Source organism: Acytostelium subglobosum (assembly GCF_000787575.1).
Source record: "Acytostelium subglobosum LB1 DNA, scaffold: scaffold54, whole genome shotgun sequence".
NCBI lineage: Eukaryota > Evosea > Eumycetozoa > Acytosteliales > Acytosteliaceae > Acytostelium > Acytostelium subglobosum.
In genome coordinates, this window is record NW_012236479.1 from 26 (window position 1) to 17,887 (window position 17,862).

At 43.1% G+C, this 17,862-nt stretch overlaps 9 protein-coding genes across 9 annotated transcripts; 4 read left to right on the forward strand and 5 right to left on the reverse strand.

Moving 5' to 3' along the window:
* Positions 1-1,394: 1,394 nt before the first annotated feature.
* SAMD00019534_126100 (hypothetical protein) lies at positions 1,395-3,234 on the reverse strand (the record flags this gene model as incomplete). The annotated part of the gene is made up of 4 exons (XM_012892156.1): positions 1,395-1,399; positions 1,831-2,034; positions 2,128-2,871; positions 2,988-3,234. Coding segments are annotated over 4 exons (1,200 nt in total), but the record flags the coding sequence as incomplete, so codon positions are not given.
* Positions 3,029-3,331, forward strand: SAMD00019534_126110 (hypothetical protein; the record flags this gene model as incomplete). The annotated part of the gene is made up of 3 exons (XM_012892157.1): positions 3,029-3,072; positions 3,142-3,202; positions 3,284-3,331. The coding sequence occupies 3 exons, from the start codon at positions 3,029-3,031 to the stop codon at positions 3,329-3,331; spliced, it is 153 nt and encodes a 50-aa protein (XP_012747611.1).
* Positions 3,332-3,423: 92 nt separating this feature from the next.
* On the reverse strand, positions 3,424-4,138 carry SAMD00019534_126120 (hypothetical protein; the record flags this gene model as incomplete). Its single annotated transcript, XM_012892158.1, has 3 exons — positions 3,424-3,558; positions 3,669-3,836; positions 4,010-4,138. Coding segments are annotated over 3 exons (432 nt in total), but the record flags the coding sequence as incomplete, so codon positions are not given.
* A 182-nt stretch (positions 4,139-4,320) lies between these two features.
* On the forward strand, positions 4,321-5,058 carry SAMD00019534_126130 (hypothetical protein; the record flags this gene model as incomplete). Its single annotated transcript, XM_012892159.1, has 2 exons — positions 4,321-4,707; positions 4,792-5,058. Coding segments are annotated over 2 exons (654 nt in total), but the record flags the coding sequence as incomplete, so codon positions are not given.
* Positions 5,059-5,307: 249 nt separating this feature from the next.
* SAMD00019534_126140 (hypothetical protein) lies at positions 5,308-8,692 on the forward strand (the record flags this gene model as incomplete). The annotated part of the gene is made up of 2 exons (XM_012892160.1): positions 5,308-7,158; positions 7,241-8,692. 2 exons carry the CDS (start codon positions 5,308-5,310, stop codon positions 8,690-8,692), a joined length of 3,303 nt encoding a protein of 1,100 aa, XP_012747614.1.
* Positions 8,693-8,908: 216 nt separating this feature from the next.
* Positions 8,909-10,470, reverse strand: SAMD00019534_126150 (hypothetical protein; the record flags this gene model as incomplete). The annotated part of the gene is made up of 3 exons (XM_012892161.1): positions 8,909-9,677; positions 9,750-9,960; positions 10,050-10,470. 3 exons carry the CDS (start codon positions 10,468-10,470, stop codon positions 8,909-8,911), a joined length of 1,401 nt encoding a protein of 466 aa, XP_012747615.1.
* A 163-nt stretch (positions 10,471-10,633) lies between these two features.
* SAMD00019534_126160 (hypothetical protein) lies at positions 10,634-10,849 on the forward strand (the record flags this gene model as incomplete). The annotated part of the gene is made up of 1 exon (XM_012892162.1): positions 10,634-10,849. One exon carries the CDS (start codon positions 10,634-10,636, stop codon positions 10,847-10,849), a length of 216 nt encoding a protein of 71 aa, XP_012747616.1.
* A 4,687-nt stretch (positions 10,850-15,536) lies between these two features.
* SAMD00019534_126170 (hypothetical protein) lies at positions 15,537-16,373 on the reverse strand (the record flags this gene model as incomplete). Its single annotated transcript, XM_012892163.1, has 2 exons — positions 15,537-15,935; positions 15,999-16,373. Coding segments are annotated over 2 exons (774 nt in total), but the record flags the coding sequence as incomplete, so codon positions are not given.
* A 1,125-nt stretch (positions 16,374-17,498) lies between these two features.
* On the reverse strand, positions 17,499-17,783 carry SAMD00019534_126180 (hypothetical protein; the record flags this gene model as incomplete). Its single annotated transcript, XM_012892164.1, has 1 exon — positions 17,499-17,783. A coding segment is annotated over one exon (285 nt), but the record flags the coding sequence as incomplete, so codon positions are not given.
* Between the last annotated feature and the right edge of the window lie 79 nt (positions 17,784-17,862).

The following is a 17,862-nucleotide window of genomic DNA, read 5'->3' on the forward strand; positions in this document are numbered from 1 at the left end:
AACTCGCCCAATCACACTGTCTATCCTAAATTCCCTCTTGGACCAATCTCTTACCGAGTCACAATTCCATTCACAAGATTTTCCAGCTACAGTTTGTTCTATGTCAAATCAACCTTTCCAAGCAACACCAAAGTGGATGAGCCAATTAGACAACACTTGGTGGCACTTGTACCCAAGAATCACACATTCCATCAATGGTTTACCGAGTCATGCCAACCAGTTCCTCTGAATTATCCAAATCCACTCTTCTATATGGATGGCAATGGGAATGGATACGTATTCCATGCCCATTTCACATCGTGAATGTGTTCATTCCCCATGATGTGGACGTCACTCAGGGTGTGAACTCGGGACTCCGGGCTGACCAAGGTGCTGAGAAAACTCGAATTCCGAAACAACTCTCCTCGTAACTCTCTCGGTCGTGCAAACTGTTACAGCGCTAACAGGTATAGAAAGTAGAATAATAGTAGAATTACAAAAATGACTCTCCATAATTAGGATTAAATTCTAAACTCTATTTCTACTACAATTCAACTTTGATTAGACAGATACTCTTTTTCCATCGTGATCACTGCTATGGAGGTAACAATACATTATACTAACTCCATTCCAAACCACAACAATAAAAAGAGTGGCACTCTCATTGAAGATGGAGCTCCTGGATTTTGAAGACATACAACCGGTCAATATAGTTATCTCACCTTGGATGACACATGCATGGAAATCGATTGTCGTCATCCCTTCCATCGGTCATGATCAGACACTAGAGGAGTGACCTCTTGCAATCATATGTATTATTAACACTTATTGTCCTACAAACTAACTAGATTCGTAGATGAAAGGAGAAATGGATGACCTCCATTTTGTGGCTACAGGACCCTGTCCCTGTGTGTTACCTCCATCCAGGCTTGGTGGAAGAGAAAACTGCAGACACTTGATGGAGGTGTACTCGTGTAAACTGGTCAAAGATGCCCTTACAACACTGTTTGATAAGAAGAATATTCATGATTAGCTTTTTTGCAATGTTTGTTTGAAATATCAACTACAAACCTTAACACAGAAGAAGTCCTGAGTGCTAATGCTGTATTTGTCACGTTGATGTCCACCTCTGATTCTGTCAATGCGATTGGGATTGTCAAACATCCGATTCCATACTTGGAGGCCGTCAACAATATGTTCCTAAGTCCTCTTGCCACATCTGACGACGTTGAAAGTGGTGTTTCGCCCCATGGTGTTCGGTCTAGATATGTGCGATACGAACAGAACTGTTAGCAGGGTGTTTCTGAATGTTAGAAGCAAGTGGCGTATCATTACTTTTGCTGTCAGCCAAAAGATGAAAGACAACCTGGACATCAGAGAGGTTGGAGTGCTTGGTAATGAAAAAATCGCCATTCTTAAAGTGGTTGGTGTCGACAGACTCTTTGAGAATGGAAATCTGTTGCTCGACAGAATCAAAGTGTAACTCGGTGGACATATTACAATATTGAATAAAGTCTGTTTGGTCATCCCCATCATCATATTAGTAATTTACATCTAGACAATCATATCCTAGTCCATACACAGCACTGTGTTCTACTAACCTACTCTTCTCACTTTGTGAGCTGAACGATAGTGAAGGATCGGTCAAAAGTATTACAGCAGAGAGTGAGTCTGAATAGAGTGTCTGGATGTACTCTATTCTCTTTGTTTTTAGATACTCTCCAGTCGAGACAGGTCGGCAGAGTTGAAGAGGAGAGGCATCTATCAGACGGAATTCAAATATCTTCTTCTTCTGTACACCTACACCAACCTGTAGGTTGTCCATTATTCTGTAACCCAAGGATGGTGGCTTGGCCGTTTGTTTGGCTGGTCTGACAGCAGGTGAGAATGTCGATCCAACTGATTCCTTTCTTGGAGGCTTTGAATTGGAGACGCTGTTGGAAAATGTATTGGTGATGCTGCCAATGAGTGAAGATGCACCTGACGATGATGATACATCATTGTTGTTGTTGTTGTTGTTGTTGCCAACTGTTGATGATGGCGATGTTGATGATGATGAAGATAATAAACTGGAGATACTAAGTGGCTTACTTCTGGGCTCTGTAGTTGGCGATTCCAATGTTGGACTCGCCAGTGGTGGTTGTTGAGATGTTGGTGTCGATGATTGTGGCTGTCCAGGTGTTTGTTGAACTGTCTTCTTGAAACGATCCAATGAGAAGAATGAAGAGGCTCTCTGTACGCCCTTGTCTAATCCTTGTCCCAAAGAACCAATTATACTGACCTTTTCAGACTCTTTGGATGGTGTTGTCTGATCTTGCTTTCTGCTGTGAAATGGTTGAGGAGGGTTTGATCCCTTTCTACTGCTACTACTGCCGCTGCGAGGCTTTGTTGTCACCAAAAGATCTTCGTCGGCCTTGTCCAACTCATCCTTTGTAGTCTCTAGCCAATAGAGATCATTGAGGAAAGAAGTAAAGTCGTTCTTTTGCTTCATTTTCATTGCACTTATCTCGCCTTGATATCGCAGCTCCACCTCATCAGTCTTTGATACATTGTCAGTGATCAATTCCTCGATCTTATCCTTAGCACCCTCATCCGCTGCCTCTTGCATCAACTTTGAGTGACTGTCAGTGATTGATTGTAACTCCTCTTTTCGCTTGCTCAGCAGAATGTTGAATGCAGTGGCGAATAACTCCTCCTGGTTGATGATCTTCTCTTTTGACTCGCTCGACTTGTTGACAAGATAGAGGAACATCTTGATTCTCTCCTCCTGGAACTTTTGCTCGGCAGTCTCTTCATTGGGCAACATACTGTTCCAATAGTGTGTTCTCTCAGTGTACTGATGCGCCAATGTCATTGTCTTTGATTGAATCATTGATAGAGGGAATCCTTCAACTGTGTATATATATATATATATATTAGTTTAGTTAATGAGCTCTAGAGTGTTAGAAGATGAGAGATCAAAGAACACTTGTGACAACGATGTCATCGTTGAATGATTGGACACTCACTAGAAGCCTCATCCTGTCGGTCATGATACTCCTGTCGGTTTATGTTTAAGAAGGTGTCTATTGTGTTCAACAATGAAACAGATAGGTATGGTGGTATATCATATTCTCTTGAGAACTGATCGACAGCAACTGACGAATCCTCACCCTTCTTTAGAGTGAACAATGCAGACACATACTTCTTGCCAACAGGAAACTCCAATGGGAATGATATATCCGTATGTACTATCATCCTATCTATATCTCTATCTATTTATCTCTCTCCCTTTGATTAGTTACAACAACAAAAACAAAAACAGGTAGAGAGAAAGTCCCTACCGATCAATCTCACATCTGCATTCAACTGAACATCACAAATGACTGACTTTTGTTTATATATATGCAATACTATGACATCCAACACAATAGGTCGGAATGATATATGTTGGTGAAGTTATTAATTGTCTCCATACTTTGATTTGTAGATCGCTTGTCTATCACCCATTCTAATGCGCCATTGAGTCTCGTCTGGCACCTTCTCGGGATCGCCTCCATACTCCACATACAAGTTGTTGAAAGGGAGATCTCTCTCCACCTGTGTTTATAAACCATGGTTTGGTAGAAGGAGTGTGTCAGTGAGATTGTACGTCGTCCTGACCTAATGAGCGTTGTGTCTAGTCATCTGACAACCAAACTAATACTCACAACTTCCTTTCTTGTTGGGTTGATAAACATATAGCAAGCGAAACCGACGCCAGCCAAAACTGCGAATGCTCCAACAAAGTAGTTGATAACTGCACTTGGATTCCTGTTCAAGTAGGGATCATCATCAGGTGCCATCATATCTGGGTGTTGATCAAAAGTTTCTGGTACCTATGTTGTTGTCAATGTATTATCATTATTATTATCATTATTGTTATTGTTATTGTTATTGTTAATGTTGTTGTTATTGTTATTGTTATTGTTATGTTGTATTTGTTGTCGTTAGTAAGGATAAAGAGGTTGTCAATGACGACAACAAATACATCAATCACACAACAACATACCTCTCCATCATAAACACCTGGCTCCTTAAAGACGATTGGCTTTCTGTGACCAGCTCTCTGTGAGTTGAGCATGGCATTGTAGCCATGACGTGCCAATGGACCTGACCTTGAGAATAAAGACCTATACATTGTATGTTGTAGTAATGTTGTTGAATATGATGTAGATGGTTTATGTTGAGGTCATGAAGAATAGGTCAATGACCAAACCTACCTTTTTTTTCAATTTTTTATAATTTGAGTCAATGATCACAAACGACAACAACTTTCACCAACCATCTATCTCTTTAAACAAATACATTCAAATTCAAATACACATACACACACAAGAGATGATAAACTCATTTACAACATCGTTTATAAAGCCATCTACAATGATGTTGGTTAGGAGGTCGACCGTTCCCCTCTCCAACTTTAACAGATCTTTCTCGACCGTGCAATCAGTAGCGACATCATCATCATCGACAACAACAGTAGCGACAACAGAAAACAATGGTCTCAAGCAGTTCTTTGAGCACGAATACAAGAAGGGCACATATCCTCTATCTGGAAATTCATGGGAGGCCAGAGATCTGCGAGGCAAGTCATTCGAGGATCTTCACAAACTCTGGTTCGTGCTTCTCAAGGAGAGAAACAAGGTGGCCACTGAGAGAGAGCTGGCCAAAGGACACAAGCTCACAAATCCACTACGTTTGAAGAAGGTAAGCATAGTTCACACACTATAATGATAAGGTCATCAACTAACGATTTATCGATCATTCACATACTACAAATAACAAAATTAGATTCGCAAGTCGATGGCAGCAATCAAAGTGGTGTTGGGAGAGAGAGATCAATTGAGGAAGCAATTGTATATTTTAACACAGTGTCAAGACAATGAAAGGAAGGAGGTACTGGCCAACATTGAGCGTTTGAAGACGCTTGTTGGCGCCGTGTCTCTGACACCAGGTCTGAAGGATCTGGAGAAGCTGCAAGACTCATTCAAGGTTGACGAGTCACTGTCGATTGAGGAATCAATTGATAACCTTGTTGTTGGTAATAATACAAACAAGCAATAAATAAAATAATATTAAATATCATGTTACTTCTCCGAGACTGACAATGGGTCAGGTGATGCGACACTAAAAACAGCCAACTGACCCTTTTGATGGTATTGCGTCAACAATGGTTTTTCAAGCAAAAAAAATCATGCTTTTTGAAATACAACTAGTTTTGGTTGGTCTTTGTACATACTTACTAGGAATCAACTTGTTTTGTTTACCATTACATTGATAGAAATAACAACTTAGCAACAGATAAAGATGTCTTCTTGTCAACAATGCAGTTGCAAGAACTTCCAGGCCAACAGGTTCAAACCTTTGTACTGTTCCATATGTCTACATAATCATACACAAAAAACATCATCTCTACAGCAACTGGTCCACAATGACGCTGTTGCCAAGCCAAACACTACAACACCACCAGTGACCTCAACCCAGCCCAAGCTTGCCAAGTCATATTCATTTTCTGGATCCAGTCCTCAATCACCTCAGCCATCATCATCACTGTCCACCTCCACCAAGGCAGCACCTCCACCTACGCCTCCAAAGACTACATCTTCTACATCCATATCAACAAAGGATCGTCCCAAGGCACAGGACTTCTCCAAGAACAAACCAGCGGCATCAACATCTAAATCATCAAAGTCCAAGAGCAACAGCAGCAGCAGCAACAGCAACAACAACAGCAACAGCTCTTTGAAGACAAAGTTTGCAGGATGGAAAGGCGCCATTCAGGGCAAGGTGAACAATTTGATGGGCGATGGAAGTGGTGGATCTGATGATTCTTCAAGGTCAGGTGATGCTGTTATGGAGATTTCAGGTCCAACAGACTACAAACACAACACTCATATCGGTATCACTTCAACCGGTGCCATCGAAACCAACAACATCCCAGATGAATGGAAAGAGATATTCAGACAGGTGGATCAAGCTTTGAAATCTCTTGGCAAGAAGGGTGTCTCGAGAAAAGAGGCCGCACTCATCTTGAACGCAGTACTTGCTGGCCAAGCACCAGCAGGAACAAAGTCTCTCCGTAGCACACCGGGCACTCCACCCTCGCTTCCACCAAAGCCGACCTCTCCATCCACAGTCCAGACTCAGTCCACTGTCAATTTGAACAAATCGACACCATCCAATACCTCGGCAACTAGCTTCACAAGCTCACTGTCCACCTCAAGTCAAGCAACGGCGGTCAAACCAAAGCCACTTATCCCAACCACTCCACCACCAAGCTTGCCCAAGCATCAGTCCAATGCCAGCCTCACTACCAGTACAAGCACAACCAGCTCTGCCAACAGTACGCCAAACAAGGCATCGCCAATGATTTCTTCTACAAACAACACTATCAGTGTCTTTGAGCACGAGCAACTGAAGGACAAGCTCAGACAGAGTGAGCAACGACTCAAGAGTCTTGAGCAGTCTGCCAAAACAAACAATGTCAGTCAGTTTGAGCATGACCAATTGAAGGACAAGCTCAGGGAGACAGAGACAAGACTCAAGAACTTGGAGCAAGCATCCAAGTCCAGCACCCTGAGTACTCTAGAGAATGACCAGTTGAAGGAGAAACTAAAGGAGAGTGAGGCTAGGATCAAGAACCTCGAGCAATCATCAAAGTCTGGTGTGGCCAGCTCATTCGAGAATGATCAGCTGAAGGAGAAGATAAAAGAGAGTGAGACCAGGATCAAGAATCTTGAGCAATCCCTCAAGACAACTGTCAGCAAGTTTGACTTTGAGCAACTACAGGACAAGTTGAGTGCAAGTGAGCAGAGGTTCAAAGCAGTCGAGAAGTCAAAGTCAAGCGAGGCTTCGGTCAGTCTATTCGAGTACACTGCCTTACAAGAGCGTCTGGCGGCAAGTGAACAACGCTACGCCCAATTGGAGCAGACACTAAAGTCATCAGAGAAGGAGGTGGCAAGTGTGGCCAGCAAGTATCAGGCTTTGGAAAGAAGCAACCAGATCCTCGTCAAGCAACATAAGGATCTGGAGACTGACTTTGGTCAACTCAAGAAGACTGCACAGGAGAGTGAGCGTAAGAAGGCTATTGACTCTGACAAGAAGCCTTTGTTAGACCAGATTGCAATGTTGGAGAATAAGATCAATGACTTTGAATTGGTATGTGTTGGGGCCATATGACCCCAACAACATCAGCAGTAGAGGTTATTATACTAACATACCAAACTAACAATAATAATAGGAAACCAAATCAAACCAAAGTCGTGAAGCAACCCAAACAAAGAGAATCGAGGAGCTTATGAGGTCACTGAAGGAGATGGAGCAGTCCAACTTTGATCTGTCTCTCAAGAACAAGGAGGTTATGGCAGAGGTTGAAACTGTCAAGTCGGCATTCTCAGCCGAGCAGACCTCTCAGCTAAAGGACATGACATCTCAGCTCTCAAAGAAGGAGAAGGATCTGAGGGAGTCGTTCGAGGCACAGTACAATCAAAAGCTCAAGGAGCTCAAGGATGTCAACGAGCAACTGTCCAACAAGCTCACTCAGGAATCAAACCGTGTGTCAAAGGCAGAGGTAGAGTCACAGTCAAAGCAACGTGAGTTTATCCTGGTGTCCAAGCAAAAGGATGAGATTTCCAAGCTACTCGATCAATCACAGAGCACCATCGATCAATTGTCCAACGAGGTCGATTCACAGGCACAGACCATCAAGGGTCTCAAGTCATCCCAGGCTCAGTCACAATCCATTTTGTCAGATAGCAACAAGCAAGTGGAGGACAATCTGGTACAGATCAGGAACCAATCCAATCAGATAACCAAGTTGTCGGCACAGGTCGATGAGCAGGTTGGACAGTTGGACAAGTACAAGCAAGAGGTTTCAAACCTTCGCCAACAACTTGGAGCATCTCAGCAGAATGCACAGTCCTCTGAGCAAAGTGCTCAGGTAATCCAACAACAGATCCAACAGTTGGACAAGTACAAGCAGGAGTTGGCCAGTGTCCGTCAAAACCTCCAGGAGACCCAGAAGGAAGCCCAACAACAAGTGCATCAATCACAACTGTCTCACCAACAACTTTCTGAGAAGTACCAGAAGGAGATCTCCAATCTCCAACAACAACTTCACGACGCTCAGAAGCAGACTCAACACAGCAACCAGGAGCACTTTGAGAAGTACAAGAAGGAGATATCCAACCTTCAACAACAGCTACTGGACAGTCAATCCCAATCTCAGCAGACCCACCAGCAACAGTTGGACAAGTACAAGCAGGAGATTGGAAGCCTCAGACAACAGTTGTCAGATTCTCAACAACATCAACAACAACAGGCACAGTCTCACCAACTTCAACTTCAAAAGCTACAACAAGCCCAACAGGTCCAGGTTGTTCAACAACCAACCACCCCACCACCTCCTCCTCCTCCAATGCCCACTGCACCACCTCTTCCACCACCCACCACCTCCTCCTCAAAGGCCAAGCCATCCGATGGCAACCGCACTGCACTGTTGGACGCCATCAAGAATCCTGAAGTGTCCTTGAGAAATGTTAGACAGTCGATGTTGATCAAACACGATGCAGCTCAGAGTGGCGATTCAAACGATATGGTCAACATTCTGGTTAAAGCTCTGATTGATAGAAGAGCAGGAATGAACGAGGATCAAGACGACGACGATGAAGAGGACTTTGGATGGGATGATTAGACAATCCATTGATTTCCAACCCTCCACCTATGTACTACCAACAATAAACCTTTGATACCAACAACAAAAATAATGATTGTAAGTGAAACCAAAAACTGAAAGGAAAATGGTTGATTCGTTGAGTGATTGTCCAATCAGGAGACCAACCTCTAATGTATCATCCTGTTGTTGTTGTTGTTGTTGTTGTTGTTGTTGTTGTTGTTGTTGTTGTTCTCTCTATTGTAGTTTGTAAATGATGGCCAATAACAAAATGACAACTGGGATGACAATCAAAACCAGCTTGTTACTTGATTGTTGCTGTTGCTGCTGTTGTTGTTGTTGCTGTAGCTGCTTTGGTGGTAGTTGTTTCTTTGGTGGATGGATGTCAGGAAGATTTGTTGTTAGTGGCATTCCTAAATTGGTTGGATCATTTGGTGTCTTTTCTATCGAGTGCATCCATAATGGAAGCTTGTCTCCAAACACTCTTTGCTTTGAGAACTCGATCTGGGTCAGTTCCTCAATACGTTGCTGGCACTCTGAGTAACCTTCCTCCTCCAATAGATAGTCGCACATATCAATGGTTTGGTCCCATTGGATAGAGGCACGACGAGGTAACACGATAGACTGCTTGGGTGTTGATGGATCTTGGTCATCGGAGCAATCAAGAAGGAGATCCACTCTTGCGTGGAAACTGTTGATAATGTCTGCCAGTAAATTCTCTAGAGCCTGTGAGAGTGTGTCTGTCTTGAGTGTGTAGGAGGTGTATTGCATGATTCCATCGCCAACCATCACATGTGACTTTGCATTTGATGATGGACCAACCTCTATCACTCCACTACTCTGTTGTAATAGATCAACAATTGAGGTATCCTTGAGATCTGTCAGTTTGGTGGAGTTTGATTGTATTTGTCCATTGACCAAGAATAGAGAGCTCTGTAAGATGGTGTACAGATGAGCACCAATGAGTTCCTGAATGTCATTGAGTAGAGACCTTCTGTCTTTTGGACTGATGTTCAGAGACAAGTTAGGTGATCAGTTCAAAATGTCTGGCTCTATTAATTGATCAAAGTCATCTTACCTCTCTTTGAGATTGAACTGCAATGACAGTGGTGTTTGCAGTGTGAGTCTGTTGAACTGAGAGGAGACGTTGTTGGTAAACTTGATATCATTCGTTTGGCTTGGCTTTGAGTCAATAGTTGTAGTGGACAGATCGAATGTCTTGAGAATGTATTGCTTGGTTGACTTTAGATGAACCAACACATGCATGTGCTTCAGTCGAGAAGTGAGGACTTTGTGTGATGACCGTCAGGAGAGATATTATATTAGTCATGAGGTATGTGTGTGTGTATCTAAGGGTTGGTTGATATCGACGACATACACTTTCTGTTCAGAAGGGACGTGGCTCTTATTGATGCTACGAGTCTTTGAAGGTCAGTATCTTTGATGGCAGCTACGTTGGGAACAATAAGATAAGCTCCGACAATGTTAATGCCACCATAAAGCATTCTTGATATCTGTCTAGAGTGCTCAGCAATCCAAGTATCGTCAATGTCCTTTGATGAGTGGACACGAGCACTGCCACTGCCATCTTCATTCACTGGCTCTGGTGATGGAATCACTGAAAGGAAAATGGTTGATTCGTTGAGTGATTGTCCAATCAGGAGACCAACCTCTAATGTATCATCCTGTTGTTGTTTTTGTTGTTGTTGTTGTTGTTGTTGTTGTTGTTGTTGTTGTTGTTGTTGTTGATTTACTCTGCTCTCAATGTAGCGTGATATCTCATTATCATAGATAGCCATCTCTTACTATTATTACTTTATCAGTGATAAGTAATGAAGTTCTTTTTCATTATTTTTTTTGATTGTTTCCCCACCCAAACGATGACTAGTCAGAGTGATAGTGCGCATCTCTACAATAACAGATAGATACAAATATAAATATATATAATATAAACAAAGAACAATGAACGCAGCAAGACTTCAAACCACCATCAGACAATCAGTCACCTTTGCTAGAAACTGGGCACCAACTGCTGCTATGTGGGGTGCAACTGCCACTGGTGCACTGTTGTTCGCCATCCAGCCAAGCTTCCTCTTTAAGCATCTCCCAATTATTGGTGATAGATATTTGACTGCCAAGGATATCCAAGCCGCCAAGAAGAAGGCTGAGGAGCAGTAGGATATACAAAGCATCGCCAACAAACTCCACAACATGTAACTCTCACAAATCCTTTCTCGCGAGTATGTAATTGACACGATCACAACAGATTTCTTCTCTCTTCTAACAGTAGAGTGGCTTACCCTATCATTATAGTGAGATTGAGAACGACTCAATAAACCATCATCTACAGTATTTGATAATATCAGACACACAGCAACACCCGATGTACATTGATTATTGTGGACGGTGGGTCTGACCAGAGATCGGCCCAACAACAAACACTCTATAGTGGATGATCAGATATCTTTTATTACTCATCTTTGGTACTTTGTTGTGTCAGACTGACTGATCCACTTGATCGGTCTTTGTTCTCCCTGGCTAGTACCACCATTCGCAGATAGATGATAAAGATAGCAAGGATGATGGCTTTGATCAACACCAACACCACGTCAAACACCTCGTAGATGAACTTTGGAGAGAATACTGTCCAAATGAATAGGTGATAGCGTTGTATCAGGATACAGACGCTAAAGATAAATACGTTTGTCCATTTGATGCCGCAGTCCAACAGACATCCAATCAGTGAGTACCATTGCAGTTCCTCAAGTATGTCTGAAGAAACTCCTGTGGTCGTTGTCAATGATGGCTCAACTTGATGACTAAATAGTGGGTATGATGGGTCAGTGATCAGTAATTGAAGTCAAAGTAAGTAGTACGGTGCTGGGTACATACTTGTTGTTGGCCGACTTGATTGCCAAACCAGCAGAGTAGGAAAGAGACACCAAAAAGAAGAGAATCGGTGCTGAGTATCCAATGAGGAAGGTGAGAGCACCAACCAGATATTGGTTGTAGTCAACGAGTCCTGTGTATGATCCAGATATGTCTATGCTGGACAATGAGTTTGAGTTGCCAAGTGCAAAGTATCCAAATTGTCCAAGCCAATTGATACAGACCATACCAACAATAACACCAGTCATACCACTCCTGGCCCTCCTACCAGTATCTAAGTGTAGGTGAGGAAAAGAGTTAGTAGTATTACAGAGAGGTGATCATGATCTACTTACCCTCCAAAAGGTATTTGAGATAGTAATGGGCAATGGAGCCCATTATTGTAAAGAGGAACATGTTGTGTGTCTTGTGCAACAACAGGAACATCATCACCAGGTTGACAGTGAGCAGTGTCGGTATGTATTTAAGTGTGACCATAAACCATGATGGAATAGAGTATTGTTGTTGTGAGTTGTTTGATCGATCCTAGGTAGCAGGCAGGTGATAAGGTTAGGGAGTCAGGGTGGTAGCAGCAATTACCCGATAGAAGGATCACTTACGTATCGACTAAAGAATGGAATGGAAATAGTGAGTAGGATAAGCAGGGCCACACAGCAGTAGACAAATCGGGCAAGATATACAGGTTCCAGGAGATGGGTGGTATATTCCCATTTGTAACAAAAGATACCAACAGAACATATTACCATTGTGATCTTGTAAAATGTAGTTAACTATGAATGGGCACGGTAGGTAGGGTAATACGTTAGGCAAAATGGACTGCTGAGCTAGAATATTCACTAAATTATCTATGTTCTAACCTTTGATGCCACCTCTCCACTCTTTTTATACTTGAGCTTGTCAAGTAGTTTGAAGACATAGACACATGGTGTCACAACAGACAGCAGTGAGAGCAACCATAAGGATACTTGTGAAATGATGCCACTCGATGTGAGGAACTTGGCAATGTCAATGTAGGTGTACTCGTGAAGCAGTACTTGATCATCAAGCCATTTGACTCCTGTTTGATTCCACACTCTGGCTACTCTCAATCCAACTAGTATTCCTATAAGAATGAGCTAATGAAGGTATTATTGATTAGTGAATGAATGAATGAATGAATGACTAATTCGCTAGTTTGTTACCATTTGTCTTAGACTATCCTTATATTGCTTGGTGTTTTGTTTGGTAATGTAGGAGAGTATAGATACTGAATGGGGTGCCAGTTGCAGTAGTAGCACAGAGGTGGTAAGGAAGTACCAGGTCTGATGTTCCTCTTCAACGAGACTGCTACCAAACAGACTAATCAAATGTAGGATCGTTCCAAATATGATTATGTACTTCTCTTTGCGTAGTTGCAGTGGTGACAGCGATGGGTAGGTGAACAGCTTTAGGTTGTTGCGCGAAATGAAAACATTGAGACCAATAAGAAGTGTCAATGCCGGGAAGACAAAGCTGAAGATCATAAAGTGGAACTCCTCTGTGCAGAATGAATTGCTGTGTTGGGAGTCATCGTCATTCGTGCATATGGTCCTAAAATGGATGGCCAACAGTGCTCCAACAAAGCCAATGAACGATAGTGCAAATGGTACACCCTTGATTTCCAGATTGACCTGTCTATCATTCATTCCAATTGTTGCCGTTGTGATGAGTAGAGTGACCAATGATGATGATCCAATCAGGAATATTCCAACGATCAAAAGGTTGTCATCGAATGAGATGAGCAACGCTGACATCTCTGATTGGGCTTCGGCCAGGAATTCAAGATAGAGTGACGCTGCAGTTTCGTGGAAGTTGGAATGTGTAGGTGATAGTGACCAACTGCTGTGATATTGCTGCGCCTCAGTAAATAGTCGAAGCATGGCAGCAATCTTTGGCTTGGCTGGCAAATCATTCTTCCAAAAGATAGAGTTACTCTTTAGTATATGTATCTGCTGTTGACAGTTGATCTCTAGTGCTCGAAGGTACTGCTCCTCTGGTATGAATCGTTCAAAGAGCTCTGGAATGATCCGTCCAAGACTGTTCTTTGGGATGGGAAGATTGAAGAGTAGTGAGAGTGAGGGTACAAGGTCCACTTGACTGATTTCTTGAGGTGACTTTCCTGGTGGGAATGGTAGTAGTATGTCTGATTCATCACCTCCATGCTGCTCTGCACCATTGTGATGATCATTATCTCCATCTATATGTTTCTCTTGCTTGGGATCATTCTGATGGTCATACAATGTGCTCATCAGCACCATGATTGTGGAGGTTTCCGAGTCTGATGAACCTCCATGATTGCCAATTTCGTTCATTCCATGATCACTACACACAATGAATAGAGTTGGAAGTGGTTTCTTCAGTGTCTTGTCATTGATAGATGCATTTTTGTAGGTGAGCATGGCTTCATTATCACGCTGTACTAATCTTGTATGTATCTTCTTGATGATGTCATCGATCTCCTTCTGCTTTGGACCCATCAATGGACTGTAGGGACCCTCCAAATGACCAATGTGATCCAGTCCTAAATAATGTAGGAACATTGCATCCCAATCATCCTGTTCCAGCTCATCATCCAAGTGTCTTGTTACATTATTGTCCACCTCAATGGTATCCTGAGCGTATGGAGGGGGACAGTTGCATGTTAGGACCATCATTTTTCGGCAGATTTAATACATCATCAATTACGTACTGCTACAAAGAAACTTGTTGTACCATCAGATCGTTTAAAATGATTTGGAAACAGTTTAAGCCAAGTGTCATCGCCAAAGAATATCATGGTCTTGTTTGCCACAGACATCTGATAGAGTAGGTTGTCATCGGTCAAGTCCTTACTATTAAAGTTGTACAGGAAGTCTACAAAGCTTGGTATTTGACCCGAGAGCAGCGCCTTGATTCTCGGTAGTGTTACGGTGGGAGCGTTGGCACGAGCAATGAATGAGTGTGTCAGACCTTCATCGATAAGTGATCGTGTGTAGTTCATTGCCAGTTGATCCTCGCCAAAGAGGAAGCTTGAGCGAAAGGCGTCCACCACCATGAACACAAGCTTGCCAAACTGTGGCTCAACAACCAGATTGTTGTGGTTGTCCACACAGGATGGGTTGTACTGATCGAACGTGTTAAATCCTTGGATCGTTGACTTTCTAGGGAAGAAGCCTCTGGAGAACATAAAGATTCCAAGTAGCTGTGTGATTACTAGTACAATTGAGACGAGTACCATCACTTTGTATCTCGACTTTGGTAGCTTTGAACGCTTGATTGTATCACCAGATGACTCTAGCGATCGACTGGGAGGTGATGGTGAAGGTGAGGATTTGAGTAGCTGATTGGTCAATTGGTCGAATGGTATTCCAATTGGTGTTGTATATAGATTGATCGATGATTGTAAGCTTGGCGATGATGATTGTTGTGGTTGGGGTTGGTAATGAGTAGTATCTAATAATGACGATGAAGTGTTCAGCGTCATCGATGAGGTGATTGGATGTCGTGGTGAGACATGTGTTTCATGATGAAGGATGTTATCATTCAATTCATCAGTATTATCAAAGTATGCTGCCTCTTGGTCAAGTTCAACAACCTTTCGATTGCGCGGTATGCTCGTGTCCGACTTGAGTGTATGGCTAGTACTCCACGATGTAGCACTTGATGAGATAGGTGATGCTTCGGTTTGGTGTTCTGTTGTTGTTGTTGTTGTTGTTGTCAACAGATGATCATTATTCTTCCTCTTAACCATTCTATATCTCTCTATCTATCCCTATCTCTTTTGTGTTTGAATGTAAGGGTAAAAAGACGATTGAGCAAGAACTTCTATCTTCTGAACCACCACCAAGAGTGTTGCAACGTCACCAACCATGATGTGGATCACTGAAGTGTCATTAGTATCAAACGACATGCACAACAATCGTTGAGGATGATAAAGATTATTTATTGAGGTTGGCAGGATGCCTTGCCCAGACCGTCATGGTGAGGAGGTTCTTTCTTGTTGTTGTTGTTGTTGCTGTTGGTTTGATGTTAATGCAGAGGAGCTTAAAGTGCTGTGCCTTGATTGTCGTTGTTGCTGTTGCTGCTGCTGTAGCGATGTTGAAAAGGAAACTGATGAAATGGGTGTTACTGGTGTTGTTGGTTGCTGCTGAGACTGCTCTTCTTTTGACACTGGTCTGGTCTTGTCAGTTTCATTAAGCTGTTGAGGTTTAAGCATTTGCATCATGTTGGCCTTGCCCTGTATGCGTGCATATGTCAGGTCACCCTTCTTTGTGCATTGATACACCTCCCAGGTTCTGTTGTAGAACTTGGAGTAGAATGGAATGATCGTTTGGTAGTCGGTAAAGTTGATAAAGGCATATCCAAGGTTACCCTTTTGCTGTTGGTGTAGGAAATAGGAATGAGTGAGTGAGGGAGAATCAAAGGCAAAAGGACAACTTACAACTGGATCCATGGGTAGGTAAAGAAAGTCGTAGGTGTTGGCAAACTGGTCGTTGATGAGGTCTGCCAGATTGGCCTGTGTCAGACGATTGGGAAGATTCTTGATCATCAAAGATGTTCTACGGTCCAGTCCTTGCTGAACACGATCAATTGAGAGCAGGAAGTCACCGTTTTGTGATGTGTCTGCCTTTGGTCGTGGGCTCTTCTCATAGTTCCTTGGACTCTTGTTCTTAATCAATGAACCATTACTGCTACCTCCTCCATTGTTACTGATGTTTGAGATGATAATATTGTTGTTTGGTGGGGAGAATGTTGGTGGAGAGACATTGTTGATCGATATGTCTGGAGTGATCGTTGTTGTGGTGCTACTATCCATCCCCTGGGCGCTGGTCTTCCACCCACCACTTGAAGAGTGGAGGGTTTGTGACCACATGTAGTTGCCTGCCGATGAGGGGGATGTTGTTGTGCTCGACGGGGATTGACCAAAGCTGGTGGATTGCTGGTCTGCTCGAGGGTCCTCGATGAAGAAGGACTTGATCGATTGGTTCGACTCGAAAAATGGATTGAGATCGATTCCAGTAGGATCGTTTGTGACCTGGTTCAATATCCTCCGACTGCCACCTGGTCGAGAGTACTGAACACGCAATGCCTTACCGTCGATCTCCAACTTGGTGTTCTTCATGGCTTCGGCCGCGTGCCGTACGTCATAAAACTCGATGAATTTGTGTAGACTCTTGTTGGTTGCCTCACGTATGTCTCTGATCTGCCCGTACACACCAAAGAGCTTGTTTAGTCTTTGGTTGGTGACGTCCTGACCAAGGTTGAGGACTACTAGAGTGCCAAGGTCTTGGTTGAACTCCTTGACGATGGCGTAGCAAACGTCGAGCTTCCTCTTCTGGATCTCGACGCCTTGAAGGTTGCGATAGGCAGTGGTCGAGTGACGAATATCATAGTAGTCCACTGTGACAAAGCCACGATGCTTGCACCGAGTCATCATGTCCTTGATCTGTCCATGTTTGGAAAACATTGTATAGAGTACCTCGTCGTCAACAAGAGAGGATACATTGCCAACGAATAGCAATCTCGAGGGGACCTCTTTGATAATGTACGATATGATCGAGTGGTGTTGTTGGAGGGTCGATGCAGGTGCGACCGCTGCAGACAGGTCATCATATGATTTGGTCCTGTTGGATGACAATGAGGAGCTTTGCTGTCCGCCACCAGAGTGTAATGGTGGAGGTGATGGACTTGGTATATGGGCCAGAGTTGAGTGTGTTGGCAATGAGTAGGACAGTTGACTTTGCATGTTTTGTTGTGATAAAGGTAGTGATGGTTGGAACCCAGTGGTCATGCCGCCACTGTTTAGCGCAGATAAACCACTGTGGCTATTGATGTTGTTTGTTGGTGCTGATGTTAAGAGTACAGAGTTTGAGTGTTGAGGTGCCGATTGTGAAATATGGGAATATGTACCAAAGTGATTGAGTCGGGCGGTTGAAGAGTCGACGAATTGTGATGGTGTGTTAATCAAGTTATTGTGTTGTTGTTGTTGTTGTTGCTGCTGCAGTTGTTGTTGTTGTTGATGTTGCAAAAAGTGGATTGAAGGGGAGGAGTTGTTGGGGCTGCCAGCGAATAAGGAGCTGTTCAAGGATGGGTTAACCGAAGAGCCAATACCGGAGCCATTGTTGATGTTACTGGTGCCACCATTGGGTTTGCTAAGCACATCATTCTGAAGCATTTGAATTAGTTTGAACTTCTCTTGTGGGTTCATTTGAGAGATAGTGTCCATGAAGGTGCTGTTTGTAACGTTGGACACTTGTGTGAATGAACCTGTTTGTTGTTGTTGTTGTTGTTGTTGTTGTTGTTGT